The sequence below is a fragment of the Annulohypoxylon maeteangense genome (assembly GCF_022496945.1).
Source record: "Annulohypoxylon maeteangense strain CBS 123835 unplaced genomic scaffold GGS22scaffold_16, whole genome shotgun sequence".
NCBI lineage: Eukaryota > Fungi > Ascomycota > Sordariomycetes > Xylariales > Hypoxylaceae > Annulohypoxylon > Annulohypoxylon maeteangense.
The window spans coordinates 687,204-714,396 of record NW_025953263.1 but is presented as its reverse complement, the minus strand read 5'-3'; the positions used below and the strand labels follow the sequence as shown (position 1 = coordinate 714,396).

The 27,193-nt window shown below is 47.8% G+C and overlaps 8 protein-coding genes across 8 annotated transcripts; 7 read left to right on the top strand and 1 right to left on the bottom strand.

Moving 5' to 3' along the window:
* Positions 1-553: 553 nt before the first annotated feature.
* Positions 554-1,552, top strand: GGS22DRAFT_196015 (uncharacterized protein; the record flags this gene model as incomplete). Its single annotated transcript, XM_047965760.1, has 1 exon — positions 554-1,552. One exon carries the CDS (start codon positions 554-556, stop codon positions 1,550-1,552), a length of 999 nt encoding a protein of 332 aa, XP_047816145.1.
* Positions 1,553-1,850: 298 nt separating this feature from the next.
* Positions 1,851-3,574, top strand: GGS22DRAFT_170663 (zf-DHHC-domain-containing protein). The gene has a single exon (XM_047962477.1). The coding sequence runs from the start codon at positions 1,955-1,957 to the stop codon at positions 3,527-3,529; it is 1,575 nt and encodes a 524-aa protein (XP_047816144.1). The 5' UTR covers positions 1,851-1,954; the 3' UTR covers positions 3,530-3,574.
* GGS22DRAFT_170662 (P-loop containing nucleoside triphosphate hydrolase protein) lies at positions 3,575-8,065 on the bottom strand. Its single transcript, XM_047962476.1, has 3 exons — positions 7,831-8,065; positions 4,462-7,765; positions 3,575-4,405 (listed from the first exon to the last, which is right to left on the bottom strand). The coding sequence occupies exons 1-3, from the start codon at positions 7,831-7,833 to the stop codon at positions 4,035-4,037; spliced, it is 3,678 nt and encodes a 1,225-aa protein (XP_047816143.1). The 5' UTR covers positions 7,834-8,065; the 3' UTR covers positions 3,575-4,034.
* Positions 8,066-12,688: 4,623 nt separating this feature from the next.
* Positions 12,689-15,037, top strand: GGS22DRAFT_50191 (putative FAD binding protein). The gene is made up of 5 exons (XM_047967267.1): positions 12,689-13,012; positions 13,067-13,321; positions 13,374-13,783; positions 13,834-14,652; positions 14,709-15,037. The coding sequence occupies exons 1-5, from the start codon at positions 12,912-12,914 to the stop codon at positions 14,783-14,785; spliced, it is 1,662 nt and encodes a 553-aa protein (XP_047816142.1). The 5' UTR covers positions 12,689-12,911; the 3' UTR covers positions 14,786-15,037.
* Positions 15,038-17,952: 2,915 nt separating this feature from the next.
* Positions 17,953-19,720, top strand: GGS22DRAFT_170655 (MATE efflux family protein). Its single transcript, XM_047962475.1, has one exon. It carries the CDS (start codon positions 18,118-18,120, stop codon positions 19,567-19,569), a length of 1,452 nt encoding a protein of 483 aa, XP_047816141.1. The 5' UTR covers positions 17,953-18,117; the 3' UTR covers positions 19,570-19,720.
* A 182-nt stretch (positions 19,721-19,902) lies between these two features.
* Positions 19,903-20,696, top strand: GGS22DRAFT_191476 (uncharacterized protein; the record flags this gene model as incomplete). Its single annotated transcript, XM_047965131.1, has 3 exons — positions 19,903-20,056; positions 20,135-20,426; positions 20,546-20,696. 3 exons carry the CDS (start codon positions 19,903-19,905, stop codon positions 20,694-20,696), a joined length of 597 nt encoding a protein of 198 aa, XP_047816140.1.
* A 23-nt stretch (positions 20,697-20,719) lies between these two features.
* On the top strand, positions 20,720-21,735 carry GGS22DRAFT_50116 (uncharacterized protein). The gene is made up of 2 exons (XM_047967266.1): positions 20,720-21,159; positions 21,229-21,735. Exons 1-2 carry the CDS (start codon positions 20,864-20,866, stop codon positions 21,617-21,619), a joined length of 687 nt encoding a protein of 228 aa, XP_047816139.1. The 5' UTR covers positions 20,720-20,863; the 3' UTR covers positions 21,620-21,735.
* Positions 21,736-23,665: 1,930 nt separating this feature from the next.
* GGS22DRAFT_191473 (uncharacterized protein) lies at positions 23,666-26,934 on the top strand (the record flags this gene model as incomplete). The annotated part of the gene is made up of 6 exons (XM_047965130.1): positions 23,666-23,915; positions 23,971-24,384; positions 24,445-24,641; positions 24,695-25,180; positions 25,258-26,390; positions 26,475-26,934. 6 exons carry the CDS (start codon positions 23,666-23,668, stop codon positions 26,932-26,934), a joined length of 2,940 nt encoding a protein of 979 aa, XP_047816138.1.
* Positions 26,935-27,193: the final 259 nt, after the last annotated feature.

The following is a 27,193-nucleotide window of genomic DNA, read 5'->3' as shown; positions in this document are numbered from 1 at the left end:
TCGTAGCGTAGATTCTGATGGGTTGTAGGTGGAAGAACATACATATACGAGAATAATTGGGCCGGTTGCCGTATTTAGGAGGCTCTTTAGCGACGTGGCAATAATTCTCCGCAGTGGGTTGGATCTTTAAACCGCTTTAAACTTGCTCCCTAGATGCCTTTGGTGGTAGAACTTGGACCCTGCATATTACCACCGGAATAATATCTATCATGACATCATATGTCCATCGTATGTCGCGTAGCTTGTTTTTGGCTCTCTATTTAGCTTTTGTTTGATATTTCAGGTTCTAGGCGGAATATGGACTAAATTTGATATAAATGACTACCTGCTTATTAATCCGATCTTGGATTGAGATTCACGAGAAGAAAAAAGCAATGTCGCCAAAAGCAAAAGGAGGGGGAGGGGAGACAGGGAGGGCGTACGCTAGCACGGGCCATCATAGGGATATCGCGGTGAGAGACGCGACGTTTACCGTAACTTGAGAGAAATAATTACAACCGAGTCCAAGACACTAAATCGATTTATCTACGCGTTTGCAAGAATATAGTGCAATATGGTGAAAGGGAAGAAGAAAGAGAAGAAGGCAATTAAAAGGTTTTCGGACTTGCCAGCATGGTACCGCCGTATTATGAGTCGACCCGGAGTATGTGAGGGCACGGTCGATGTAAATCCGATGTGGTTCGATGAAGATATCTCTGATCTCGAGGAAAAACCTTTCAAGTGCCGTTGCGATGCGGCAGAATATTCAGACGTTGTGTGCTGGTGTGATTCAGATGACAGATACGACAGCGTTTCTGAACGGTCGTATCAGGATGACGATGCCGATTGCTTCTATGAGATGAAGGAGCAACGCGAGGAAAGAAAGAGTGATTTGAAAAGGGACAGAGAGCTTTTCGAAAAAGAGAAGAAGGCCGAATTACGGTTTCACAAGCGCAAGGTGGAGGAAGTTCGGGCGGTGTATGAGGCCCTTAAGGAGAAGGAGAAGGCTGGTGATCACTCTCCCATCACCTTCCTTGAGGACTCGGAGTATGTGACTAAGCTGAAGAAAGCTGGCAAAAAGGTGCCTCCATATCTGATGCCCAAGCACAAGACGTTCAACCTCTACTGCGCGGATTACGTGGAGAACTGCTATCATGACGACACGGGCACTTATTGGAGATATGTTGAATTCAACGAAGACGAATTCGATGATAAAAAAGGTGCTAAAAGGTCAAGAGGCTCTGTATTAGAGAATGAGGTGACAGGACACGTCTACGTCAACTGCAACAATCAACTCGATTTTTCGACCTTCGTCGTCCCCGACCACGCGAGTACAAAGACTTATTGGTCTGATGCATACAGAGGCAAATATAAAGCCGCTATCCAATTCATCGGGCAGGACTACGCGAGGATGACGGTTAGCCGGGATATCATCGAGGCAACCGAAAGCGACCCCTTACCAGCCTCTTGTCCTAAGGTTTTCGAATTCATGGGTATCAACCGCTACAGTCCCAAGCTGGTAGCCGAGGAAGAAGAAGATATGAAGAAGAGAATAGCAGCACGCTCCCAATAGCAGAGCATGAAGGAGAGCGTGTCCGATATTCTGGACAACGCTTACTATAATTTTTAGCTACAGATTTGAGTCCTAGACTACAGGGTCTCATGTATGATGTTACTAGTAATAGGTTTCTCTCAATGAATGAATCATAGACATGATTCTTGATGGTGCACCTATCCGATATTGTGTTAATAAATGATATTTATTAAAAGTATACATCGCCTCGTTTATTGGAATCAAATATATTACGTAAGAAAAACGAGCACTGGGCATCCCTGCCTGTTCCTGCATAAGTGACGTCGCGCCCGAGACTGGGGAACCGCGTCGTCATTTCGGAGTCTAGCCTAACCTTGTCCTTAATAAATCTCCATCCTTCATCAACCATTTACCCACCTAATCTCGGATGGCCTTTTAGTCATGGCCTTCCTTATCGGCAACGTCCAACCGTCAATCCAAAGACTCGCTGTCCCTGCCGTCTGCCTCCTCATCGCCTTCGAATCTTACACACCGCAATGGCTGTTCGCAAACGCCCCAGACTTAGCCCCGGGTCCGCTCACCCCCACCGAGAAATATGTCTTCAACGGTCTAGTATTATGTCTATGGTACACGTACTATAGAGCCTGCACCGTTAACCCCGGCCGATACGTCTTCCCTCCGAGCATAAAGAAGAAGCATAAGGAAAAGGCCATCGGTTCGGATGCGGAAGAAACAGCTGAGGAAATAGGGAGAGGGATAGGAGCAGGAGCAGGAAGAACACAGATCCGCCGCTGGTGTAAAAAATGTAGCGCCCCCAAACCCCCGCGCTCGCATCATTGCCGCACATGTCGGCGCTGCGTCCCCAGGATGGACCATCACTGTCCGTGGACCAGCAACTGCGTTTCCCTCCAAACCTTCCCGCACTTCCTACGCTTCCTCGTTTTTACCAACCTTTCCCTATGGACCCTCTTGTACTTCCTCTCCCAGCGCTTCCTTGGGCTATACGAATCCCGCCACCTGCCCTCGTACTTAGGCCCGACATTGGCACAACTATCATGGTTGACGATCCTCACATTCGCGTCAGGGATGACGAGCCTGGCGCTGGGGATATTGTTGATCACGACGCTGAAGGGTTGGGTATTTAATACTACTATGATAGAGAGCTGGGAAATCGAGCGCCACGAAGCGACACTCGAGCGCAAATACGCGAGTTCCGGCGGCGAGGGCTCATGGTGGGCGGCTGGTGAGCGGGCTCCCGGCGGCGACTACGACGCCCCGCACTTAACCGCCGATCCCATCGAGTTCCCCTACGACATCGGCATTTTCGCGAATATGGCCACGGCTATGGGCACTCGTAACCCGCTCCTATGGTTCTTTCCATTCGCCGGCGGCCCGACTGTCTCGCCTTACCCATACTCCGAGACCACAGACCCCCAACCGAGCAGTGGTAGTAATAGTAATAACGCACGTACGGGCTGGGAATACGAAGAAAACGGACTAAACGACCGCGAAGGCCTCTGGCCCCCAGCCGACCCGGACAAGATCCGCAACGCGAAAGTCTGGCGCGAACGCAAGCGTGAGGCGGACCGCGCCCTGGAGGAAGACCGGATATACGGCGCGAGGGACCCCGAAGTCGATAGGGAAGCGTTCCGCCGTCGCCAAGAGCGGGATTTGCGGAGGTGGGAGACTTCGCGGTCGCGGATCTTGGGTGAGTTGGAGGAGTTACCGGTGGATGGCTACGACGAGTATGATTTCGTGGACGAGGCGTATGACCGTGACCATGTGCAACGCCCCGGACCCGGTGCTGCGGTCGTGGTGGATGAGGGGAAGTCTGGTTGGGTTAATGCGGATGGTGAGCATTTGGGTGATTACGGGGTAGATTCTGACGCGGAGCTTGATGAGCCTGTTATAGAGCGTGATCCGCAAACACAGGGTGTAGGGAGGTACACCGACGAGGAGGAGGATATTCCCCTTGCCGAGCTAATACGTAGATCTAAAGTAGTGCGTAGGAGGTGATACGACTTAAATATCTCACACGACAAAACAAATATGCATAATCTAATTTCATCAACTTATCTTCTCTTCCGCCTTGCTCTGCTAGTCTTTCTAAACAACGTAAGCGTTCTACTATATCATATGTATAAGGCGGCTATATCTCTGCCCCGCATCCTCTACCAACCTCCCTCCTCTCTTTCGCTAACACGAATCCAGGATCTGTCGTAGGATCGATCTCGCCTACTCTCCTCAACCAAGGAATATGTATATATATACCTATCTCTGATCCATTCCTCATTCTTGCCACGCGGATTCTAAGCCCGTGATTCTTCGTAATAATTGTTATCGTATTGGAAAGCTGTCCCGCTACTAACTACGCCTCCTCCTCCTCCTCTCCATCTTGTCTTCCGCCATGCGATTTGGATCATATCCTATATTCCAAAATAATAATAAAAAACCCTTCTCTCGAAACGCTTACGATAACGCGGTAGTAGCTAGGTACTTGTCTAAGGTAAGGTGCGCTGCTCTACCAGTCCTCTTCGTCTTCCCTCTTCTGCATGGCGTTCTTCCTCGCTAATAACGCGTCGGCTAGGGATCCTGCGAGTGTCGGCGTCGTGCTACGGCTACTATCCGAGCCACCGTTCGCGTTGAGACTCATCCCCGAATCGCGTGGGTGTGGGGGCGGCGCGGGCTTTCTACCTGTGGTGGACGGCCGCTTGGCTGGGGGTTGCGGGGGCGTGGGCTTGTTGCGCGCTGCGGTACCGTTCTGGCTGGGCGGAGGTGGCGGTGCGCGAGGAGCTGGTGCTGGTGCTGGAGGTGGTGGGGCGGCGGCTTGTTCCTCGACGTATGCTGCGGGGACCCATGCTTGACCCTTGGGGTTCTTTGCTAGCCACCAGCCTACGATTTATCATTAGCAACTTCTCGCTGTGTTCTTACGCGTAATATGTACTCACCATTGCTTTCCTTCTGCACGATCTCGATGATATCGCCTGCTTTCACGGATAGTTCGTTCTCCCGCTGCCCGGCGAAGTCGTAGAGGACCTTTGCCGTTATCTTTCCTTTCGCTGGTGGCGCGGCTGGTGGCGGTGGAGGGGGCCCGCGGACGGATGATGTCGAGCCCTGGTTGCGGCTATGGCCGGAAACGCTACTACTGGTGACGCTACTTATGACACTGCTTGTGACAGATGCGGTAGGGGTTGGGACTGGTCTTGGGGTTTGGATCGCGGCTGGACCGCGCTTGGTGGTACTCGGACGGGCGTGCGTAACTCGAGACGGCCTGCCACCGGGACCTCCGGGCTTGATAAGCTTGCCTCGAGTGATCGGTCGAGGGGGTACCGGTTTGCCCTTCGGTGTCGGCTTGGATACCGACGACGGAGACTCTCCGGGTTGCGTATGGACGGCTCCGCTCTTGTAGTAATCCAAGCTTTGTTGCGAGTCCTTCGTGACCTTGACAAGTTGCATCTTGCCAGGCTTCTTAGCATACTCTATAGAGTCGCTGATCTTGAGGTTGAAGCCGCCAGGCATCGCTCGTTCCATCTGCGTGAAAAGTTCCGTCTTCAGAACACAGTTTAGTAATGGATCGGGCTCTTGTGGAGACCCGACTCCTAACGAAAACCAGTCATCACGGCTTGATGAAGTTCCAATAAACTTGATAGCCCCTAAAGGTATTTGGCGCTCGACTATTATCTGGACTTGGTGGTTGACTAGTGCTTGTGCCACAACATAGAACTTGCTATTAGTCACCAGGATCGTTCGAGGGCTCGGCTTACTCGATCGGCCGAACTTGGCCTCTAGGATCTCACCACGGCAGGAGAAGATGGCCTTCTCGTTGCTTGATAGTTGCAGAGCACTCCGTATTTGGGATCCGGGGCCATTCGAAGCATTGATTCCCAAATAATCTCCTAAGAAACGCCGAGAACCCAACAGACTGAATCGTCTTCGCTCTTTGCTTCCTCTCAGAACTCTATGACCTTGATCTCGCAGCTGCAGATATTCAGCACCTACTCTCTTCTTACGCCAGAATCGCTGAATTCGGGTCGCAGATTCAGCACGGTAAGCAAGGTACGCTCTCCACATTCGTTGGATACGGGTAGCCATATTGTGCCAGTATCGGTCTCGCATCGTTTCCAGAGCAAACAACGTTTCCGGTGATTTGATAAAGGCTTTTGTGACACCTAGTTGCCATTCCTCCTTTGGAATACTGGTGTCCTTCAGGATTTGTTTCACCGCAGCTTCTTCGGTCCCCGACCAAGTGTATTCGCCTGCATAGGACGTGGCAGGAGACAATAAGAAGAATCGTTCGACAAACTTCTCAAACGATTGACGGTAGGCAAAACCAGCACGTCGAATCCTGACGTTCTCTTGCAGACCAAGATATTTGATTTGATGTAGAACATTTGGTACGTTGTATTCAGTAGGCGACTTGTTCTCGTTGGGCTTAATTGTTCGGATATACGATGGCTGGCACTTCATGAGAGTGTCTACGAGAGCGTTCGCGGACGTCCTAATTCTATCTCCCGCCGTGGGAGGAAGCTTGCGGTTATCCTGATCTACCGAATGAGGGAATAAGGTGTGGATAAATCGGTTCGAACTCTGTTGGAACAAGTTTTGGACGCCCTTTAGAAGTTGGTCCTTATTCTTGTCCGTAATTCCGTCGACGGTATAACTAACGTCGCCAGCGTAGTGTTTGATGATGAAACTGCCTTGACGAGGAGTAAGGTGAGCATTCGACATGCCGTTAATGCTCTGCATGAAAGTACGATCGCAAGCAGCGGGGTCGGCATGAGCTGTTTTGGTAGCATCTTTCAAAGCGGAGAATATACCGGGAGGCCTGATTTGCTCGATGAGGTCACACACAACCTTGTTATCAAAATACTTGATAGGAGTCCATTGGATTTGTTCCCGCGCGTATTCTTCTTGTTCGGCCTTCAGGGTAAGCTGGATGAAAATCTGCTGGAGTTTCTCGTTCACGTAGTTAATACAGAGTTGTTCGAAGCTGTTCTTCTCGAAGATTTCGAAACCGTAAATATCCAAAATTCCAATGTTGTTAGCTGTCGCCTGTCGTGCCTGTAAGGATTGGTTGATTCTTCCGACAATCCAATCAAAAAGGTTATAATAGATAGCCATAGCAAGCGCATCTTTGGTCGCATTTGCTTGGGCCGCGTTGGCCGGCGACTCGATAACCTCGCCACTCCTCGGAGTTAAGATTCGAATGGTGATGCCTTTCACCAGCGCGGCGGGCTGAACCTCGAGCAAGTATGCAAGGAAGTCTACCACAGACTGGTCCGCTACAGCAGCATATCCGTCATCACCCTCGACAAAATGAATGTTTCCCGTCCACAAGATAGCGGCTAACATGCGGAATACCTCATCCTGCTCACCTTGTGAAAGCCCGATGATCTTCATGGCTTCTAGGGTTTCTTGAAAGTCGGCTAGATCGTCTATACCATCAACATTGAAACATTTTGACCGACTAAGGTAGGCATATGTTTCCGGTTTCTGGATGCCAAAGGTTGACCTATAGTTCTCGGAAGCACCCTTAGAGAACTGGTAGAAGATATGGAAGTTTCTCTCGTTGGTGATCTGGCCGACTACTCGCGTCTTTTCCAGTAGGTAATTTGTGATATCTGCTCCTACGGGCTCTCCGTTGGTATTGAAATGTATTTGCAAATACTTTCCAAAACGAGACGAGTTGTTGTTCCTCAACGTCTTCGCATTTCCAAAAGACTCGAGCAGCGGGTTGGTTGCCAGCACCATATCCTTGATCTGCTTAATCTCTCCGCTCTCGCCGCCGGATACGTTTGCGATATATTGCATGATCCGCTTGGCGGCTTCAGTCTTGCCAGCTCCCGACTCCCCCGAGATGATGACACACTGGTTGTCATGATATGCCTTCATATTATAATAGGAGGACTCGGCGATCGCGAAGACGTGGGGAGGCATCTCTAATCGGTTCTTGCCCTTGTATGATTCGAGGACTTGGTCGGTGTAGATACCGAGGTCTCTAAAGGGGTTAACGGAAACCAAGACATGACCAATATATGTATAGATCTCGCGGCCTTCGAATCGCTTCTTTAGGTTTTCGTTTATTGCTTCATTTGATACTTTGCTAAGTAGGGTCAGGTCGGAAACTCCTATCTCCTTCTTCTTGCTTGTCTCGAATGTGGCTTTCTTAGGTCTAGCACCTCCATCATGCGCTCCTGCGCCGCCACCGCGGGATGCTCCGCCTGATTTATCCTTCGGTCGTCTACTTATACCCTACGATCGCACACACGAAAAGGTTAGTATGGATGTGTTGTTTTTGTCGGTGTATAAAATCTCACCATGTTGGGCTAGCATGAATAGTATGGACCAGGTTAGTATCTAACAAGAGACGCAGGCCAGAATAAGTAGGAAATGGTAGGCTAATTATCCCTTTCGCTCGATTAAATACGTTCTATAGTTGGCTCGGAGTGTATAGCAATCTAGGGAGAAGCGTTATCTGGAATATGCGCAAACGCTGTTGAGAAATTGTGAGAAATGCATGTGTGAAGATCGGCTTTGTATTTCCTAATATTCGGTAGCCTTGAAGGAGGCACCGATTATACCGTTTGGCACCCGCCATTTAGCGCTAATAATCACTGGGCATCTGCACCCTGCGACGTAATGCAATGGGGCTGGGTAACGTGGCAGACGTCGTGGCTGGGGCCTAGCGCCAAGCCCCAAAAAATCAATTTAACTTCAGTGAATGTCCCTATGTTTGTCTCCACTATTCTAGTTGGATATGACGCCAGTACGCGTACCTGAACTTGCCTTTAGTTTTAAAGCCGACTGGCTCTTTCACCTCCAACACTTCGGATATCGCAATACTAACCTTATAACCTTATATCGACCTCTCAAACTGTAGTCACGTACATAGGAAGCGTCGATTCAGTTTTGTCATGAGGGATCACTGGAAATATTCCTATTTCTTACCTATTCATGACCCCTCATCTTTTATCCACTGATAAGCATCTCCATTGTTTTCCGAAATACTCCTTTTCCGATAGCCAATACAATCTTGAGCCAATGAGCAAGTCAGGTATTTCCGTTGGATTTCTAGATTCCTTGTTCCGTGAAAAGGATAATTCAAATTCTTTCGAGGGTGATATAACTCAGTGAATAGAGCCAACTGACAAGGGGTTGGGATGGTTAGGAATGTTCTCAGCGCGGAATCGTTCTGGCCGTTCAGTCATCATGACTCATGTTGTGGATCCATCCTGGATAACGAGTATATTAACAGCAACTACGTAATCGTCGTATTCTACAAGAGATTATCACGACAATTTAGAGTACTAGTCGCCGTGTAGATACACCATCCGGAAACATCACCAGCAGTCATGTATTTCCTGAGACAATATGGAAACCTTGAACGCCTCCGATTACTGAGCTCTACCGAGGATGTTGGTCTCATAGATCGTCGTCATTTTCCCAGTATTATCATTGACGATCTAGTTTGAGAATTATTAGTATTTGTACACTAACGGTCTGAGTTATCTAAGGGGAAACTCACCTCGTATCGCGGGTTGTCTGGGCTGGCTTGGACGTTTCTGTCTGCTTGTCTTCCCGGTTCGGTGAGGACGTCACTTATTCGACCAGTACTCTCTGGTGTGTTTGAGTCGGGACCTTGTCGGACGATTAGCAGTATCTCGGTGAAAACATCCTCCTTACTCACCTCCGACAGGTTTATATGTAACCATTTGGCCTTTCTTATATCTTGGAGCCATCTTGTAAGTCTCTGACTAACTATTTGGAAACGCAGAAGTTGCGATTTTGGTGTAGTCGAGTAACTAACGTGGTCGATGGATACAATCGCTATAGGCCGATGAGGTGGCTTTGCTGGTTCATATACGCCGAACAGCCAAGTGTTGTGCGTGAGTCGAAAGTTCGGTAGACGTCACGACATATACATTGCCAGCATCATCTTCCAACACCGATGATATCATCGTGAGGTGCTTGATGAGTTAGACTGGCGATAACCCAGTGTCTAGAAATCACATCGAGTTGTATACACAACATCCCGGAACAATATGCTCAATTACCGTCATGTCGTCGAACCTATTTCATCATTTAGCAAAGAGATTCATTGCACCATTCTTATAGGATACATACCATACTTTCGCATGCCCTCCACTCCTATCTCACGTGATTGTGTCTGTGGACTGTGTTCATACGCATGTATGGGAAGACAAGTTTAGTTAAGGACATCGTTAAGAATCTGGGATACGTCCACTCGCAAGTTTAGCCTGTCAACAAAAGATCGACGACGATAGTCGAGACTATTCTCCTTAGAGGAACGGGAGGCTATATGATTAGCAGGAAGTTTGATATTCGAACATATCGTGCATAACATCTACGATTTACTTCGACTGGCAACGATATTTTCCAAAGTGAGACGAGATAAGATGAAGACATGTTGGCTAGTCATACAACAACATACTACGGACTTTGCAGAAAACATCCGAGCTCGTCATACAGCCATATGACTATCTAGATAGTCGGGAGATGGTCGTGTTCGGAAGCTTTCTCAAAGAGAATCCGATCTTAGAGCATCCGAAGTCAAGTAAGATATTTGGGACCATGGTTCAGACGACGACCTTGATGAACTATGCATACTACATCAATACCTGGCCAAATCCGAGACAAAGCCGGACACACAGACACAAAATCGGCCAGGGCTCGAAGCTTGGCTCAACCTTAATAGCGTAAGACTAGCATATTACAGGGGTTCTATTGGCCTATTACTACCCACCTAATGGTATAGACAAGGATGCTTCGCGTTGCATGCGTCGCTTGCAAGTTCAGATTCATACGCTAACGTTTGAAGGGTTACACACTTAGTCTGAGAGTGTTGAGGCTCTACTAGCTGTTTCATAAACAAGGAATGCGAGGCTACGATTACCGACTCTCGAAACGACCTCAACTCCGTTTTTCGAGACGATCGCTTCACCACCTAGACGAGCAACGCTTCCGCTGAACATCTGAAATATGTGGCGTCTCTCTAGAGCTTCAATCTTCGTAATTAGTATCAGCCTCGCTGCGATCTTTACTTGAAGATGTCTAGTGAGACGGTAGCACAAGATCGATTCGTTTTACCATGACGGGATAGCTAGCCATAAAACGATCTAAGACATATCCTCCGCGAGGTGGCTTTGTCATAGATATGATCTCGACTATCAGAGAAGGGGGGAGTTCAGACCGACATAGGAAATATGACAGGTAGGTAGGTATGACGGACCTGATCTCGCTTCCAGTGACCATACAACGACTCTGGACGATCTGAAATCGGTATGAGGAGGTGAGAAAGCTAGGTCATTGTGTCCTACCCTAGCATCGAGGAATATGTCGTGCCGCATATTATCACCACTTGGCGAAGTTGGAAGGCTCAAGGAAACCGGACCGCAAGGCACGGATAGAGAAAGAAAATGAGATCGATCATACGACGAGATCTCATAGCAATGGCATGACGGCTACGTCGAGTTTATATATCCAGCTCTTGAGAATACCATTTAGAAGTGGTCTGATTTTTAAAAATCGTACGATTTTTCCTTGAGTCCTGCCAAAGATAGAGTCTGCCATGGCGATCCAGGGACAAGACGAACAGGGCCAGCAACGTGGGCATCATGCTTGGTGTGCTGCCAAAGTTGTTCTGTTGTGTGGAGCGACCTCTCGGGTTTCTGCAGCGCCAAGCACACTTATACGGGGTACGTCCCAAAAGGGCGGGTAAGAAATACCTATCACGCTATTGGTAGGTGTTTTTATCGACAAAATCTGGTCGATGTTCTATGCAGTGATTTGGCACATGCATATCCGTTCATGGTGCAGATTAGTTGACGGGATCTCCTCTCCAGAACTCCAGAACAAGGATCTTGGAGAGGGGAGAGGGGAGAAAAAAAGGTACCTTCTCTGCAACGGGATAGGCTAAACCCGTTGTAGTCCTCTCAAGCTTGGCAATGAGCAGGGATGCTGAGAAGGTCGAAGGTATCACGACCTCTTCGCTTCTTATTGGTCGCATGCAACAATCCAACTTTTCGATGGACGAATCCGAGCCGAGCAGCAACCGCCCGCGCTGGCTACGGTGCCTCTAAATCTGTTCCATTATTATCCCCCGACCTCAATTAATCAATCAATTGGCTTTCACCACAGGTCAGACCTTTGGCGCCTATTTTGCATATTGGAAGATGGTAGCTTTTATCCTGCATAGGTATTTCTACCTAATAACCCCCCCGAACGTCCATTCCGGCTCCGACAATATGGTTCATATTATCATCTTTTCGTCTTCTTTCAACTACTACGCAGCAGTCAGCTTTCTGCAATAAGGTATTGTACGCGCGCGCGGGCATACAGTCTTTCTAGGTAGGATTAGGGACAAGCCTCCCCTGTCGAAACAGCACAGAACGCCAGTCCTAAACGCTGCTCGTCTCAACCCGATCCCCACAATACCTCACCGTGGGTTAAATTCGCTGCGTATCTAGCATGCGTCTGATCGAAATCAGTGTTCGTCGGACGCATATCTGATACCGCATCGACGACTTGCGAAACGCTCCCCTTCGGTTTGATCAACTAGAACTATTCCACTTTAATCGTCGACCATCCATTGGGACGTCCATAATCTATCTATCTCGCAGACTTTGATGAGGAATCTTCGATACCTCTTCGTAATCCGCTGTCGACATAGACCCTTGTCTGTCATCTCTGGACATTCCCACCTGCTAGACTCTTCCCGTCCCGCGAATTAAAACAAACAGGACAAGCATCGTCGTCGATTAACTTAAGGTTTCATGGGCTACTATCTTCCGAATTATTGAGAGCCCCTTGATCCCCTGCAAAGGGCTGTCCCTAGTCCCTAGTTTATCGAACAAGCTCCGGATCTTCATACATCCATACCACCCTTGCTCTACTTTTTTGGACCGTGGCCTGTGGATCTCGCCTGATCGCATCGCCACGTCCTGATCCTGTGGTCCTTTATGACTTACTCCCCGCCCACCCAACACTAACTTATTCCTTCTGTTGGTCCCTCGCGCGGCAACCAGGACGTAGAAAGAATTCCGCCTCTCACCCGAGACTTTCTCTACTCCGCCATCTTTCCTTCGTCTCCTGCTGGCTCAGATCGCTCTTTTAGTTCGGTTTTGTTTATTTCTAGGTGCGCTCAACGTTGGATAATAGGCCTTTTTAATAATTACAACTTTTGAAAAGAGAGGATATTGGGGATAGAAGGCGATATTGGAACAACATTTTTGGATACTATCGTCGTTCGACCCGTCCACTCGCTACGAACGCCTCCGCCAACGATCGCCATCTGGAATAGCAGAATCGCGTCGCAGGTCGACACTTTTATTAATTTGATTTTACGTTTTTGGTTGAGGAAGGGGAATTGATTGCCACCATGGGCCTTTTCGAATTATTCAAGAAGCAGCTCACTGCTAGCAAGCTCATCTTCCACATCCTATTTTGGGGAGTCCACTGGTTCTTCTTCGCCTTCGGATGGTATGTTTCCATGTCACTTTCTTGGCACGAATTTGGTAATTGATTATGATACAGGTACAAGCAGAATGCCGATCCTAAGTTGGCGGCTCTGAATACGTTGAAGTATTCAGTGTGGATCTCCCGAGGTGCTGGTTTGGTTTTGGCGATTGATGGGACATTGATTTTACTACCAGTTTGCCGAACAATAGTACGATGGGTTCGACCGAAAGTCAGGTGGCTGCCTCTCGATGAGAACATCTGGTTCCATCGCCAAGTTGCGTACTCTATGGTCATCTTCACCGTTATTCACGTCGCTTCTCATTACGTCAAGTAAGTTTCTTAAATATGTGGCTTGGAAAAGTCCGAATCTAACTAGTTGCAGCTTCTACAATGTGGAGAAGACGCAAATTCGACCCGTTACCGCAATTGAGATTCACTATACTCAAGCTGGTGGTGTTACTGGCCATGTGATGCTCCTTTGCATGCTGTTGATGTATACTACCGCACACCACCGTATTCGCCAGCAATCGTTCGAAACCTTCTGGTACACTCACCACCTGTTCATCCCATTCTTCCTTGGACTTTATACGCACGCTGTCGGTTGTTTCGTCCGTGACACTGCCGCCCCGATGTCTCCGTTTGCCGGCGACATGTTCTGGGAGCATTGCATTGGTTATCAAGGATGGCGATGGGAGTTGTTCGCTGGAGGCTTTTACCTGATCGAGCGTCTTTACCGTGAAATTCGTGCCAAGCGTACCACTAAGATTACTCGAGTAGTCCGCCACCCATACGGTAAGAAGAATGCGCTAGTAAGATATTTCTTTGATATTAATGTTTCTCAGATGTCGTGGAAATCCAGTTTGAGAAGCCTTCATTCAAGTACAAGGCCGGCCAATGGCTTTTCCTCCAAGTCCCCTCAGTCTCGAGCTATCAATGGCATCCGTTCACGATTACGTCTTGCCCGTACGACCCCTATGTTTCGGTCCACGTTCGACAAGTAGGAGATTTCACCAGGGCTTTGGGTGACGCAGTTGGTGCTGGTGGGGCACAGTCGAAGCTTTACGAAGGCGTGGACCCCATGGGAATGTACGAAGTTGCTCTCCAGAATGGACAACAGATGCCCAGCCTCCGAATCGACGGACCCTATGGTGCCCCGGCCGAAGACGTGTTTGAGAACGAAATTGCAGTACTCATCGGTACCGGTATTGGTGTTACACCGTGGGCGTCTATCTTGAAGAACATTTGGCACTTGCGAAACAGCCCGAACCCGCCCAGGCGTCTGCGTCGTGTTGAGTTTATCTGGGTGTGCAAGGACACGGGCTCATTCGAATGGTTCCAGACTCTACTATCATCCCTCGAATCCCAAAGTAACGACGCAGCCCGCATCCCCGGAAGCAATGGTGTGGAGTTCCTGAAGATTCACACCTATCTAACCCAGAAGCTCGATATGGATACAACACAAAACATCGTCCTCAACAGTGTTGGTGCCGACGTTGATCCTCTAACAGAACTTAAGTCGCGTACAAACTTCGGCCGACCCAACTTCCAGCGAATGTTTGAAGCGATGCGGGATGGTATCATGGACCGAACGTACATCAACGGTCTCGAGGGTAGCATGCAGACCACAGTCGGTGTATACTTCTGTGGTCCTTCTGCAGCTGGTGAGTACCAACTTCCCATACCTACCTCCTTTAAATTTATACTAACAGTCTTCCAGCTCGCTCCATCCACAAAGCAGCCAACACAGCAACTTCTAAGGAAGTGCGCTTCCGGTTCTGGAAGGAACACTTCTAAGTGTACATGTTCAATATTTATCTGCATATATAGCCGCATTTCAAGATTTATACGACGCCGCAAGGGTGGGATACGCTCTACTATGAGTAATCTCGTAGTCTTGGGAGATGGCAGATGGGGAAGATCAGTGGGCAGCTCCTTTGGTTTGGACATAACGAGACGTGGAAAGGCATTCACTACGCTCTAAGGACCCCACCTAATTACATAGCCGCCATGGCCTGGAGAGCTTCCGATTTGGTCTTGGGGGGGATGGATGATCTCTGCTATATAGGCTGGGGAAGAAGATTTTTCGGAGAGGGAGTTTTATATACTACATTTACTGCATGCCAATTTAAATTTATTCCCTTTTCCTTTTGGCCGCCTCCATATCTTGTTCTTTGCGATGATTTTTAGGGGTTTCTATCGGTGCGTTTTCGTCGAGCGGGAAAACCAGCCATGTAATTATCACCACGATTTCTCAACGATTACAACACTAACATTAAAAAGCGAAGATTCTTGGGAAATTCTATCGCTTACGTTTTTCTCGAATGACATCAGACGATTCGCAAGCACTATGAGGCGAGCTTGGCACACAGAGCGCTTAGGTGCGCGTCTCTACCCGTGGATCTCCGGCGAATTTGAGACTTGGCATGTCGCAGCTCGCGGGCCATCCTATGGGATTACACGGTGGGATGGATGTACCCTTTGGCTTCTAGCGCTTCCGTGCTGCTTCATGTCAGATAATCTGGCAGACCTTCTGGAAGGATCGTGGTTCCAAAGTCACTTGTTCTGCGTATCCGGAGATTTTGTTGCTGCCGGTCATGTACCTAGGTATGTAGGATGCTTAGAATAACTACGGCGCTTGGCGAAACTGGTATAAGATACCTGGAAATGGATGCCTTTGAGTTGCGTAGAATACGATGGTGTTCTATTCCCGATCAAAGTAAGACATCGAGGTAGAAATGAGTTGATTTTTCAGCACTTCTGCGTCAAGCCGCAACGCCATAATATCAGTACCTATCTAGGTACCTCCTAGTGAATACTTAGCCAGTAAAACGCCCAATAAACCTGTATCCCACGGCCATATGTGGTACGGAGGCGCCCTAACCCCCACCGAGTAAAGCCCTCGAGTTTCTCGCTCAAATACGGCGCTTCCGATTATCTCTTTTTTCAATCACTATTTTATGTAGCATGGTGATTCTCCTGAAATAATACCTGATTACATTTTCAAAGTCCAGCCCCTCATAGCCAGCGGCCTGAAGGACGTCAGCCCATTTATCTTCTCTTCGTTTCATTATTTGAGCCTTACGTTCCTGAAATTCTTCGTCATCTAGTCCAAGGACCCAACAACAAGCTTCCTTATGTGATAGAAGTGGGAGAATATCGCCAACGATCATCTACCATATCTTCCAGAACTCCTCGATGGTAAAATCGATGTGTAACTTTCTGGTAGTTTTATACATATGAAGGAGGATCTTGAGCCTTGAGTTACCGGACGGAGAACTTATCCTCCGACAGTATTACTCTCGCGTCGAGAATGTCATCCTCGAAACTGCAGCAACAAGTGTGCCATTCCGAGGCGCTCGAAGATCGGTAACAGTCTTCCTTTTCTGCCCTAGAGAAGTTCCACGCCCGTGTCTAATGCTGTATGTTCGTGAACCGATGATCAAATTGGTCCTTGCATTCATAGTGACACCTACCAAAGCAATACTAAAACATAAAAAGCAAGATGCAGCCCACATGTGAGCAAAAGCATTCGCACTGATCTCTAACAGATTCGTAGTGTCAAGTCTTCTTTAGCCCTTTTGACGAACTTGAATATGACATCAGGCTACATCTACATCTCGCATATGTAGAATAGTATGCGGCCAATATTGACTCGAGTGATCGCCAAGATGAAATTTAGGAGAAGCGCCCTTTTTTAAAAGCTATATAACTTCGCTAGGCTGCTCATCAACCCTTATTATTGGGAGACCCAGTCCGAAATAATGTTCGCAGAACCTCTTCTAGGGGAGTGATGTTATGCTCGCAAGGCGTATCGACATTGGAAAAACCAGCATTGCAAGCTATCTAATGGTGATACTATTCCTCTCGATTCAAGTAGCGTAATGCAAGCGCCCTAATACCCTAAACTTGATATTTGAGTAATTGGATTAGTACTAGGAATATAAAATCAGTTTAGCGGTAGCTACTTAGGTAATTAGAAAATTACTCGCCTTCTGCTAGGTATTTCTGGGCAAGCAACAGCGCTTTCTTTTTCTCTGGGGCAGTATTCATATACGCTTCCTTCTAGCGACTCTATTAAATCACCGTATTCCACTAAACTACCATGGAACGAAATGCTCCTATTTTCATAACACATTCATAGCCAACCATAGTGTAGAAAATTAATAACATTGTGAAGCTTTGGCCTGAATATTGTAATTTTCCACATCTCTCTTGTTTCGATCTTATCATAGCCGTGGGATCAACCCTCGAAACATTGGCTATCCGAATGAGTCGGCTTATTTTGTCCTCCGCATATTCGGTGAAGCGCATGTTGCCTGCTATGAAGATACATAGCTCTAGACGCTATTTCCTGACTACCTAGGCACCTACTAGGTAGGTATCCCCCGTGTTACATAGCTGGGACCCCGTACCTATCTCAACATATGAAAGTTGCCCATATAGGCGGAGCAAGGGATATTTTGACAAGCAGTCTGACACAGTACATAGGACGTCTTTTCTATCGCCATTCTTGCATGTAGGTCATCCTTAGGAATGTGACAGTCAGCACTAACCTAATACCTGCATATAATTATGATTGTGATTGGAAATAGAGAGTTGATTCTAGATAGATTCCAGTATTTTTGATTTGACGGTGGGTTGTGTGACCGCGATGTTGCGGCGAACTTCCCCGAGATGGATTACGCCCTGACGCAGTGGTGCCAGTACTTACCCGGAGCCGGAGTTTTCCTTAAATCACTGTGTACTTTGTAGAAACATTATGAATGTCGACGAGATGCATTTGTACTTGGTCTTTGAAACTGCCGGGGTACGAAAGAAGGGTGACTGCATATTAATCAGAAGAATGACGAAGGAAATGTTATGTTTAAGAATAAATCTTTTGATACATGCATAATTATTGCCGATTTCTTATTTGCTGATTCGCCAATGGCATCATTATTAGTCCTTGTACACGGGCGGTGTAACGACCAATGATATTGATAAATTCCATCTCGTAACCCCACTGTAATACTATTTTTTACCCAATTTTCTCTTTAGACCTTTGACTTTCGAATAGAGAACTTTCCTCTAAATTTATAGTATCTGCTAGGGGAGGCATTTACTTAACTTAGTCCTCCATAATCAGGATGGTTTCGAACATCGAAGACGATGAAGTGGCCAGCAGCTGTCACACAGAGACCACACCGCTCTTGTCGAATTCTGAGTCTCCGGAATCCGATATCAGCGGTAGCTGGGGAGCAGAACTATGGCTTCTCTTACAGTATTCCGTTCCCCTCATAGCTACTTATCTTCTTCAGTATTCATATAGTGTTATCACCACCTTTGTCGCCGGTCATCTTAGTGCCGATGCTCTTGCAGCTGCCAGCATAGGTATGACGACAATGAACATCGTCGGATTCGCTACCATCGAGGGGATGGCCACAGCTCTCGACACATTGTGCGCTCAGGCATATGGATCAGGAAGCCTTCATGGAGTCGGATTGCATGTTCAAAAGATGCTACTTCTCATGGCATTATCCATCATCCCCATTGGCATCTTCTGGATCTGCTCTCCATGGGTGCTCTCTCTCTTCGTCCGACAACAACACTTAGCCGTCATGGCAGGTTCTTTCCTGCGGGTTAGTCTCATTGGATTACCCGGATACGCCTCTTTTGAAGCGGGCAAGCGGTTTCTCCAAGCCCAGGGAGACTTCAAAGCTGCTCTCTTTTCCATCATCATATGCTCGCCGATCAATGCCCTGCTCAGCTGGTTCTTCGTGTTTCGAATGGGGATGGGCCTCGACGGCGCTGCGTTGGGAGTCGCCCTCACCAATAACCTTCGGCCTGTGCTTCTACTTTTCTACATAATGCTGCCGGTAGGCAAATGGACGCATCAATGCTGGGGCGGGTTTTCGAGGGATGCCCTCTCCAAGTGGGGGCCTATGGTACGACTCTCATTCGCGGGATTTGCTGTTAACTTAGGGGAATGGGCTGCTTTCGAGATGATGACTTTTAGCACCTCCTACCTTAGCACGAACCACATCGCCGCGCAATCGGTTGTGATGACCATTTCTATCGTGTCATGGCACATCCCCTTCTCTCTGAGCGTCGCAATAAGTACGCGCATCGGCCATCTTATCGGCGCCGGCCTTGTCAAAACAGCTCGACGTGCTGCTGTCTTGTACGCGGTCGTTTGTACCATTGTTGGAAGTGTTGATGGATTCATAATATTCGCGCTGCGGAACCAGCTTTTAACCTTCTTCTCCGAAGACGATGTTGTCTGTGATATTGCTTCCAAGACCATGCTTACAGTTGCAGTGTTCCAGATTATCGATGCTATCATATGCTGCACTAACGGCTTGCTTCGTGGCCTTGGACGTCAGTCCTTCGCCGCTTGGGTCGTTTTAGCGGTCAATTACTTGGGTGCTGTTCCACTAGCGATGTGGTTAGAGTTGGGTTCACCGGCCTTGGGTTTAAACGGTGTTTGGATTGGTCTTGGTAGTGGTATGGTGCTGACTGCTGTTATCGAGGGTGCTTATATGAAATCAATGAGGTGGCAGGATTGCGTAGCTAGTGTGAAGTCGAGAGAAGGCTTGTAGGAGGCGTATGATGCGTCTAAGAGCACAGAGACTCGGCGCATAACTTCCAACCATGTAGTCTTGGTTACGACATCAATGTAACTAGAGGGCACTAGCCTTTATGTCTAATCAGTAAAGAAGTAGATGCAATACTACCCTGGATAAATTGGCTATCTCATAGTTATTTTTCCCATGGAAAGTGAAATAGTCGTACAGGCTTTAGGCATAAATAAGTGCTACTCGCTCAGTAGACATTCGGTGTGATGTTTTGGTGACCTTCGGCTTTCTAACTTTATAAACCACGCTCGATAGGTTAAAATACTATCAATGAAAATCTTTGTCGCATGTGAAAAGATGATGCACAAACTCTTCAAAGTGTATTCCTTATTTTCTCTTACCTTGGCCGTCAACATCCTTGGCGGGGCCGCTGGCGACGTATTCGAATGTCCAAGAATAGAAGAAGGCTCACAGCAACACGTCGAAATTACGCAGTTCAGTTATGGTGAATGTAAGCAGGATGCTTCCCGTTCACAGCTCGATACCAATCTATCCTGTTGGTTCAACGATCACTAAACGTATGCCCTAGTGACCGTTCATCTGGGAGACATCCCGCCGCGCCCGAGCACAGCAGATGTCTCTTTCTTCGTAACTAGTTCGGCAAACGGGAAGCAGGCGTGCAGCGGCACCATAGTGCAGCAGCAAAACGGCGAATGGCAAGATGCTGATGGCTTAGCTTGGTTCAAATGCGGGACGGAATCCGCGCCGGACCCGGACTGTTTGGACTGCACGCACTTTCAATTCGACTGGGGGCACGAGGGCTGGCATTTCGCCGTTAATCAGACTTGGGCGTGTGCGAGTTCCGGGGGAGGGTCATATAGGTTAGTAAACTTCTTGTCGTTCGCATGGATGTACCCAAGATATGTAAGGGATTGGTGTTGGCGCCGCCTAGCTATAGCGTTGGTGCATGCATTCTGCGAAGCTAATGATTCGTCTCTAGCGTTTCTTACAAGGTCTCGGGGTCGATAATACTGGATCCTGAGTGTACTGAGAGCCCAGAAATTTCGTTCAGGTCATGTACTGCCCCGGATTTTCCACTCTCCGTTGATTTATACGACCAGACAGCCCTGGAGGCGCTAGGAACGTTATAGGAAGAGGAAAACCGGTCGCTTAAAGTGGTCTATACCTTCTCCATGATTTGGGCCTTGCATAGGTATAGTATATGTTTGGCTGCTTGGGTCCCGACCAACAACCTTCTCGCCACTTGATTAATAAAGGCTGAGTATTTGCTTCCCCTCTACTTCCTCTACTCATCCTAATGGCTCTTCCACTTCATATCCCGCATTGTATTTGCACTCTTGCTTATTCCCTTCACCCACCACAGTTAGAAAAGCCGGTGAGGGTCCAGATTGAAGGTCCATTGGTATCTACCCAGAAACTTCTTCCGGAGGTACCATGGCATGTTGATGTCCGCAACCCAATATTTCCGCAGCCGGCTGGCCTGGATCTCGCAAGACTAGCGTACCGGGCTATATACGGACATGATGCCGATATTTCTGTCGAAAATGATATGATTGTGCGAGATGAGTACCTGGGCTGGGTGCACGAGAAGAAGTAAGAGCGCGCTTGGTCACTATCAACTATTGAGTACCTGTATATAACGATTATTCGTGCGCCTACTAGTGAAATTGATTATTACGGCGTTACATTTGATCATCTTGTTCCCGACGACGATTACTTTCCCGAGGTCCTACAGATTAATATCTTGGAGATGGACGAGGACGAGGGAGAGTACGCAAACACGTACCTGCCATTCATAGTAGATCCCGCGGAATATATCGGGAAGAAGATACTGGCGGTACCAAGGTGCTGTCAGAAGAGGAAGGGAAGTACGGACAGGCCGAGAGTGAACGGTTCGGTGACCCAGAAAGATCTTGTCCGGCAAGGGTTTGATAGGGAAATGATGATGAGTTTGTTGGTAGCCCATGGGGTATTTTCCACGAAGATCCTAGAGAAGCGGTTTGACAAAGTCCCTCAGCCGCGGATAGGCCTAGCCCCCAAGGAGAAGGAATAATTCTACTGCTATTATGCTCATGGGGTACGGGACTGCGTAGTTTTTAGTAGTGTGTTGTCAGTCTGTTAGTCCGTCGGTTTGCGTGGTGCAGCGATCAGAACAGGACTAAGCTCTGTATATACTAGCTAGCACGAGCGCTAGACCTGGAAACTTGTTCAGTGTACTTGTGTTCAGTGTATCCATCTTGCATTGCTTGAGGCCCTTGGATTAACTCCGGGGTCTATCGATTCTTCACTGTTGGCTCAGCCACGACAGGCCATTAACTTGCGAGATATAGGTGCATCGCCAACGTGGATCGCGGGGCCTAAGGAAAAATAACATAACATGTTGTTTCTGCCTTTTCGTGATCTCATATCGACAGGGAAACTTGGAATGGAACCACCAAGCATCTAGGTATGTCTTCCCGTCCAGCGCGTGGAATTCGTACGTGGAACTGAGTCGACTCACGGGTATCTCCATTTTCCATTCGGCTTTTGAAAGACATAGTGTGTAATCAGATCCCCCCCGCCTGAACCGAGCGATTTGAAGCTGATAATGACGGTAAAAAGATTGAAACAAGCAAGAGTCGGATGATGATGTAGCGGAGTGTAACAAATATACCTAATTGAAAGATAAGATGTATTTGTAAGGTAAAGACCCAAGGCGGGGTAGATCTGGTGGTGGTCGGGTTTTGGCGGCCCGTCCCGTCTCTAAAACCTTACTAGGGTGCTACTGCTAGGCCATACAGGCAGACAGGGCAACCTGTAACCTCCATAATTTCCCCGACTGCCCCCAATCTTCCTCAAATCCTCCCAACTTTCTCTTCTCCAAGCCAACGCTGCATCACATGAACAATGTTCGCTACCTTGATGATCACCTGGTCCAACTTCCATGCTCTCTGGCGAAGCGCTTATGTACACCTAATCGAGTAGGCCTACACACCGACTTTCCCCGAATTCGGTTCATCGCCGTCCCCCAATTGGCGATTATAGGAGGCTGAGTTCGCTAGCGAAGAACCCCTTTTGGCTTTTCGCATTTTGCACATGCGCGTTCGCTCGGCGTAGATGATGCGGTGAAAAAGATCTTTTCTTTTGAAGCCGAAGCCTTGTCCCAATGTCATTTATCCTTTAATGCTCTTTGGGGAGATAATATTTGCGCCATATTGCCACTCGAGTTCTCATCTTTAGCAGAGAGATGGCCCATGATTCTATTATTCATGGAATCATTATCTGGTCCATGCCAGAAATTAAGGTCGAAAGTTGGCTCCCATGATTTTAGCGGGCTATTTGCTTGAGAATTAATGCTGACTGCTTCGGCACCTTCAGGGGGCTCGATATCTAGCTTCTGCGGGGTTGCCGCCAGCTGAGCCCATGCTCCAACGCTGCGGATATCATTTGAGTCTTGCAAATATAGTGCCATAATATTAACCTTTAAATAAGAGTTTAAGATAAAGATATGAGGGGCAGTTTTAACCCGATCACCACCAGGCAGACTCCTTTATACTATATCTGCTCTATTCTATCTATCTATTATGTTGCTATATCCAAATACCTAGAGACCGCCGAGCTCAGCAAGGTGGGAAGTCGGTCATCGACGGTGAGGGCCTGATGCTAACCGTATACCGACTGAACGACTGGCTAGAGAACGGGTGCCGTACTTCACCTAGTGTGCCGCAAGACCGCTATCTGGATACAGGGCTGCTCCGATTCATAGAGGCGGACCGCGGCGGATATATAATTCGCATAATGACCATGCTGGATTGGGTGGATGACTGCGACCCTACAACATCGTCGACCGACGCTAAGCCATTATTGACAGGCCCGCCCTATCAGCCCTGTCAGCCCTATAATAGCCCTACCTACATACCTTACCGTCCGACCGCTCTTCGTCATTTTGACTTTCTCATGTTGTTGGAACATGATATTGACCCTCGATTTTGATGAAAACATTTCGCTAATATCGCTCTGGCTTGGGCCTATCTTATGATACCTTTAACGAGGCCCGCTAAGGTTTCTCTTATCGGCATCACCTACTGAGACCTACCCGCCTGCCATTCATGCAGCCAATATGGCGAACAGTCTCGTAGGGTTGGACGATTTCCATATTGGTAATCATATCAAGGACCCCCCATGGGCTCTCTTTGAGATGGATCTTGTGGAGGAAGATGACGAAACTTTAGCGGGGAATCTAACTTCTTACCAATTCGGCATCCCCTCCACCATAGGTGAAACTGTAGCGGAAGATACGCTCGGCTGTGCTGGTCCGCTTGGGGGTAGCAATGATGAGTGGAAGCGGACCGATAGCGATGCGCCTTTGGGTAAGTCTAAACTTGACAAAGCTAATACACCTTACCTTGGACTTAAATTTTTAAGATATGAATGATCCAACCGTATTGAACGAATACGGTGCCCTATTTCTCTTCGTTAATAACCCATCGGTTCACCAACTTGACCTTGAAAATTACGACTCATCTAAGCAGGCCATCGTTCGGGCTCTTGCGGCCAAATTTAATCTTGAGTACTCTTACGATATATTTCTCGGGTCAATTCGACTTCGCAAGGAAACTTACGAAGAAGCTTTGATACAGCGCGATCAACAACAAAAGATAACCTCGAGAGTCATCCCTTCAATTTCACCTCAAATTTCTACGTTATCTCCACAATGGAGGCCGGGTGGCGTAGATAAAAGACAGCATGATAACCCTTCTAACGCAAATAGATCATCTCCGTCGCTAAAAAATGGCACTGCTATGGACATCGATACTACATCTAGCGAGTTCAACTTTGGTTAGTCACTGATTTGACAACTTTACATGAGGATAGAACGCCTTGCTTACCACCAAATAGGAAATTTCGACTCCTGGAGGGAAGCTGGAGACTATTCCTTGGCTACTCCGCAGTACCAAGCTCTTTCAGAGGACGAGCAAGATCAAGTGAGCCCGCAACTGGCTCCAAATCAACAACAGCGTGGCCCCTGGGTCGGACTATCTCGCACGCTGAAAGAGGTCGGGGCTTGTTGGAGATGTAAGATACTTCGAAAGAAGGTACGGTCATTCAAACCAATGACGAAACGTACCGCATTACTGAACTGTAGTAGTGTGGTCCTGATCAACCTTGCAAGGCATGCCCTAGGCCTGGAACGAACGGTTCTCGTTGGCAAAATATAGGGTGCAAGCGCGGTACTCTTTTTGATCACACCTCTCAAATCTCTGTGTGTCCGAAGGCCAATCCACCTAATGACGTCGGCAATGACGGTACATCTGATGCATTGCGACGGGTATCGTGCTCGGGTCTTTATAGGGTTAAGCTGTGCCTCCAAGATGCCGCAAACCGTCTTGACAACGTTTTTGCTCCTGGGAATGACACATACACGAAAATCGTACTCGAAATTCTCTGTCCGTCTATGCTGGTCACGACCAGCACATCACCATCCCAACGACATGATGTTGGGGGCAATGTTATTCATATAGCCTGGGGGCTCATCGAAGTGGCTTCTATCAAGGAAATATTACATATAAAGTCCATGGAAAATGCTCTCGATATCATAAAAGCCGCCGTCGCCTATGAAACCGAGTATGGCCTAGTAAGTGACATACTTCATACAAGTCGCCGTCCTAGTTATCCTCAATGTTCCTCACTAATTCTTATAAACGGCCCTAGTCTCAAGCTATACCACTAGCTATCGAATGTCTTCGAAACTGCATTGATATCTTACGATTGCACGATGGTGGCTATCTAATATCTGAACTACATGACGATTGTACTACTAGCATGTGTCAAGTAGAGACCTTCCAGGACCTTAGCTCTAACGTCAAGGCGTACATTGATGAGCTTTCAAAGGTGATATTCAGGAAGGAGAATCGGCTCCAAGAGAAAAGATGGTGGTTATCGGTTTTCTATAGCCTCTGGATCCAGCACCATGTCCGACAAACGATCAGGTTTATCGAAATCCAATCTAAAACTCCACTCCACCCAGAGATGAAAGCAGCTTGCTCAACTTACCTGCTACTTGCGTTGGATCTTTTCGATGCAACATCTACTTCATTCGATCCACTGGCTTCAACATGGTCTCTTGAAGAAGAGCCGCCTAGTATGGATTTAAAACTCATGAAGTATTATCGACTTGCCCAAAAGTCACTAAGCGAACAGTGGGAATTCGGTACCGGCGGATCTATAGGCTTTCTGAGGTGCCTGTATTCTGATATGGACACACCCTTGATCAGTAATCGAAGAGGAGACTTACCTCTATCCCCTGCAGTGGGAGGTCATAGCATTCTTAACCCCAGGATGTTTTCTCAATCGCAAAAGTCGTACGAACGGAGGTTTTCGGTTCCAGTGAGGACTGCAAAACGACGCGCAGGATCACCGTTACAGGAGACAGGGTTTATCCGACGCAACGGCAGTTCCTCCAGTATGCTTGACGGCCGGGATATTCGAAGCCGAGGCATATCGATAGCCAACCCGGGATCTCCGATGTCACCTGCATATTCTTTTGCGTATGGTACCAGCGGCTCGACTAGATGGAATGGCAGTGGAGACAGCCTGGCGGAAATGGCTAAGCTTGGAACTAGTCCTCCAAATTATCGAGATCAACTTGACTATTTAAGCCCCTCAAAAAGTCACATACCATCTTTACACCATAAAAGCAGTACCGAGAGCTTTCTCGAACTACCCAGGACATTAAACAAGCGGCGGTCTGCAAGATACCCGTCTAAAGGCGGGATCCAAGAAATATTCATCTGTGAATGTTGCCCTAAGAAACCGAAGAGGTTCGAGATTTTGGAAGAGCTAAGGTAAGATAACCTCATCTTAAAAATAACTGTTTTTATTCTCGATTGGATTTCGACGACATTGGGTAGGTACTAATTGACTTACAGGTCTCATGAAGCTCAGAAGCAGTATCAGTGCAGTTTCTGTGGCAACCGCTTCAAGTCGAAGAACGAGGCCGAGCGCCATCAGAACAGTCTCCATGTACGACGGCACGCCTGGTCATGCTCGAGCTTACGATTGAGGTATACCGACATCTTCCAAGAGAGCACCACTCAGCCAGGAAAAGCCGATACCTGCGGGTACTGCGGGGAAGACTTCCCTCGTAGCAGAGCAGGTATCGCGGGGATGCAAGCTACCGAGAAGGATTGGGAGGAAAGGTTAAATCATGCGACAGAAGTCCACAAGTTTAGGGAGTGCAACGCGTCGAAGGAATTCTATCGGGCAGATCACTTCCGCCAGCATTTGAAGCATTCCCACGCTTCTATTTCGGGGAGGTGGACAAACGCGCTTGAGAGCGTTTGTATGACTGATATCCCTGGACCGAACGGATCAGGGGAAGGCCTTTGAAGGATTAGACTATGATTTTACTGCTATATCATGTCATACGAATATATCCTTACTCACTGCTAGGAAGTTATAGATTCCGTACTTAAGAAATGGTTTACCATTCAATCTGGCTGTCTTACTGCCTAACGGTTTACCCCTTGGCTTCATCATCATTGATTATGTAATATTGCTTATTAAAGTCGACATTCTCATCTAACTGTCTAGTATCGTTGACCATCTCACGAATAACGTGCAAAATTTATAGGTTCTACCTTATACT

Excerpts from the sequence above, each read along its gene's own strand:
- GGS22DRAFT_50191 (XM_047967267.1), top strand. The coding sequence starts at position 12,912 with ATGGGCCTTTTCGAATTATTCAAGAAGCAGCTCACTGCTAGCAAGCTC. Across the intron at positions 13,784-13,833 it reads AGTAGTCCGCCACCCATACG|ATGTCGTGGAAATCCAGTTT; the intron begins GTAAGAAGAATG and ends AATGTTTCTCAG. Across the intron at positions 14,653-14,708 it reads CTGTGGTCCTTCTGCAGCTG|CTCGCTCCATCCACAAAGCA; the intron begins GTGAGTACCAAC and ends ACAGTCTTCCAG.
- GGS22DRAFT_170662 (XM_047962476.1), bottom strand. Across the intron at positions 4,406-4,461 it reads CGTGCAGAAGGAAAGCAATG|GCTGGTGGCTAGCAAAGAAC; the intron begins GTGAGTACATAT and ends GATAAATCGTAG.
- GGS22DRAFT_170655 (XM_047962475.1), top strand. The coding sequence starts at position 18,118 with ATGGTTTCGAACATCGAAGACGATGAAGTGGCCAGCAGCTGTCACACA.
- GGS22DRAFT_50116 (XM_047967266.1), top strand. The coding sequence starts at position 20,864 with ATGGCTCTTCCACTTCATATCCCGCATTGTATTTGCACTCTTGCTTAT. Across the intron at positions 21,160-21,228 it reads GGCTGGGTGCACGAGAAGAA|TGAAATTGATTATTACGGCG; the intron begins GTAAGAGCGCGC and ends TGCGCCTACTAG.
- GGS22DRAFT_170663 (XM_047962477.1), top strand. The coding sequence starts at position 1,955 with ATGGCCTTCCTTATCGGCAACGTCCAACCGTCAATCCAAAGACTCGCT.